This window comes from Nelumbo lutea, chromosome 1 (assembly GCF_056320005.1).
Source record: "Nelumbo lutea isolate HS-2025 chromosome 1, American lotus-T2T, whole genome shotgun sequence".
In the NCBI taxonomy this organism is placed as follows: domain Eukaryota; kingdom Viridiplantae; phylum Streptophyta; class Magnoliopsida; order Proteales; family Nelumbonaceae; genus Nelumbo; species Nelumbo lutea.
The window spans coordinates 210,712,520-210,715,326 of NC_142684.1; the positions used below are offsets into that span (position 1 = coordinate 210,712,520).

The window sequence follows — 2,807 nt, forward strand, 5'->3', positions numbered from 1 at the left end:
CGGACAACCGATCTGATCTCCAATAATCAGATGGGAGCTGTTTGAACTGAAATCGAGTTAATTACGATGTTCTTAAATATTTTATTCTCTAAAAAACTAAATAATAAGTTATTGAGTTCAGCCACTTTTGAAACACAGCATTTCATTATTTTTAGTTTAATTCATTAAATGGGTCTGATATACTTTTTGAACTCTAAATCCAATTTTATTTGCAACCCCTCTCTATTTTAGTATTCTTACGTAAAAGATGTCGATATCTTGCTTTGTTACTACATCCAACGGCCAATACCAAAATTGACCTACCAACAGGCTTAGTGACACCAATGCCCCTAACGGAAATTGTGAAGGACATATTTGATCTTGGGCTACTTACTTCCTACGAAATGGGTAATGTTGGAAAATGATTTTTTTGTTAAGACTTGGATATCAGGGAGGTGACACCGGGAGCCCACGTCGACGCGCGCAACGAGAGGAAGTAGTCGAGAACCAGCAACGTGGCGAGAGGCGACGTCACCAAGGCGTCAAAATCCACTAACGCGTGGCCGTAGAAATTGCGGTATTTGAAGAAGCCAGCTACACACCGCACTGTTGTCTTGTGGGGTCCAGAAAGGACAAAGGATAATCAGTGATAAGAGTCAAAGCGATGGATGGTAGTGATCAATGGACTATGTGAGACGGTGATGCTTGTGTCGCATGTGGTTTCAAGTCGGCAGTCAGGCGCTCCATTTTCTACCACCAAGAGGCAAGAGATTCTTCCTCACTCCAACGGCTCTTTTTCAAGGAAACCAGAGGCAGAGGGACAATATATATAAAGTTATATAAACTGATATCGTGAGCCGTTGGGAGCGGATTACATCGGATATAACTTCATTTTCATGGTCTCCATACAAGCAATCCAATTGGGTGAAAGAGAACAGAAAACCCCTCAACAGAGAGATTTATATAAGCTTTGGAAGTCGTTGAGTTCACCAGCTGATGATCATCATCTCCTGAACTTCGTTCCATATGGATTGCTTAGTTCTTCCGGTGGCGTTATGGCGACGATGGTCGTTCTCGTCGTCAAGACTTGGGTACCGGACTTTGTCGAATGAAGACGGTGAGAATTCAAGGACGAATCTGGTGACTGTGGTTGCTGGGAAGGAGAAGAAGGAGTTCTTGGTGGACCCATTTGTGTTAGAGGAAGACCCATTTCGGTTATTGTTCGAAACGAAGAGGAAGGAGAGGAAGAAGAGGAAATTCGACGCGAATGAAGAGAAACGGGTGATTTTCGTCGATGTGGATGCGATTTTGTTCGAACACATGCTGTGGTTGTTGTACAATGATTGTTCTTCTCTTTTTCAGCTGAATCTTAAAGAGATTATAGACTTCTATAGTCAAGATACTTAGAGAGATTTAGCTGCAAAATTAAAAGAAGAGGTGCCTTTTCTTCTGTTCTTTTTTTCTTTTCTATAAATACGTAAGTCCTTTTGATTAAGGACCCGTTTATCTTTCTCCTTCCAGAGATTGCAAGAATATAGTATATTTATCAATAATGCTAACTAGTTCTTCCCACTTTTCTTTTTCTTTCATTTTTTTTTTATCTATATACTAATTTAGGACTAATTAAGAGTACTCTTTCTTTGATCTTTGATCTTTGTTTCCATAAAAATCTCTCTCTCTTCTTGGGTGGGTGGATGGAGGATTCGTTCTTTCAATAAATGAAAATTGATGTATCATATTACAGGTGTTAGGTGCATTCACGTGTGAATACAATTTGGACACCCATCACCCATGATGAATTGGCAGTTTAATTAAAATAGAGCTGTGAGTGAGTCAATGAGTTAGGTAGGGTGGTTTAATTCTGGCTCGGGTTAATTAGGCATAAACCTAATTAATTCTGGGTCTTACCATGCCTAACCCGAGCCATCCACCCAGTTGGAAAATAGTGGTGAATTTAACCCGATCCTTTCTAAAAACCAGGCATGGTCGAGCCCATGCTATCTTTCTAAAAGCCAGGAGCTAGCTGAAGTAATTAATAAAGAAATTCAAGAAGCAATATAATTGACGTACTGCATTTATAAAGTAAGATTGCCCCCACTTCCTGAACCTGATTAACTGGTTGTTCTCGTTCCAAAAAGAAAGAGACTCCTTTTATTCCATGATCAGAATTAATTTACTGATAAAGTAAGATTGGTGCTAAAGTGGTTAAGGGAGGCTCCTACAAGGAATTCCAATTTGACTGTCTACCGCTTGGCATTTCTTTTGGTGGTAAAGAAGGCATATTCATTCTCAGGGTCTCTTTTTCCCAATTGAAATTGAATTCTCTATTAATTATTGCTCCTTCTAACGTGTATAATTAAGGATGCTTATTTCAGTCTGAAGAATGGAGATGCCTGCCTTGTTATGGCCATATATAGTAATTGAATTGACATAGTGTGTTCTCTAAGTCGGTAAGTAGTTGTTGGTTTTAATTTTGCTTGTGGTGCCCGTGAGTTTGTTTCAAGGTCAATTAAAACCTATAGATGGTATAGGGATTTTCTATATACAATTGTTATGTGAAGAAGAATTCCCTTCAAGTTTATTAATTATTTAGCAAGGCAAGTAAAGGAATACTTTGGTTGCCTAGCTATATGCTCACCATACCCAATCCCATATGTTATGTATTTAATACTTAATATGTTTGGTTCCATTTGTGTTTATTGAATAAACTTTTATTGATAGTGCTACAAAGGCATCCCGTCAGATGCCTCTCCCATTTCAGGAAACTTCATTATAGAGTTTCTTGGTTTTGCAATCACACAAGTACAAAATGATTACTAAATAAATGT

The 2,807-nt window shown here is 38.5% G+C and overlaps 1 protein-coding gene across 1 annotated transcript; it reads left to right on the forward strand.

The window, feature by feature from the left end:
- The first annotated feature begins 765 nt into the window (after nucleotides 1-765).
- LOC148880786 (uncharacterized) lies at nucleotides 766-1,551 on the forward strand. The gene has a single exon (XM_088962813.1). The coding sequence runs from the start codon at nucleotides 1,006-1,008 to the stop codon at nucleotides 1,384-1,386; it is 381 nt and encodes a 126-aa protein (XP_088818939.1). The 5' UTR covers nucleotides 766-1,005; the 3' UTR covers nucleotides 1,387-1,551.
- The last annotated feature ends 1,256 nt before the right edge of the window (nucleotides 1,552-2,807 follow it).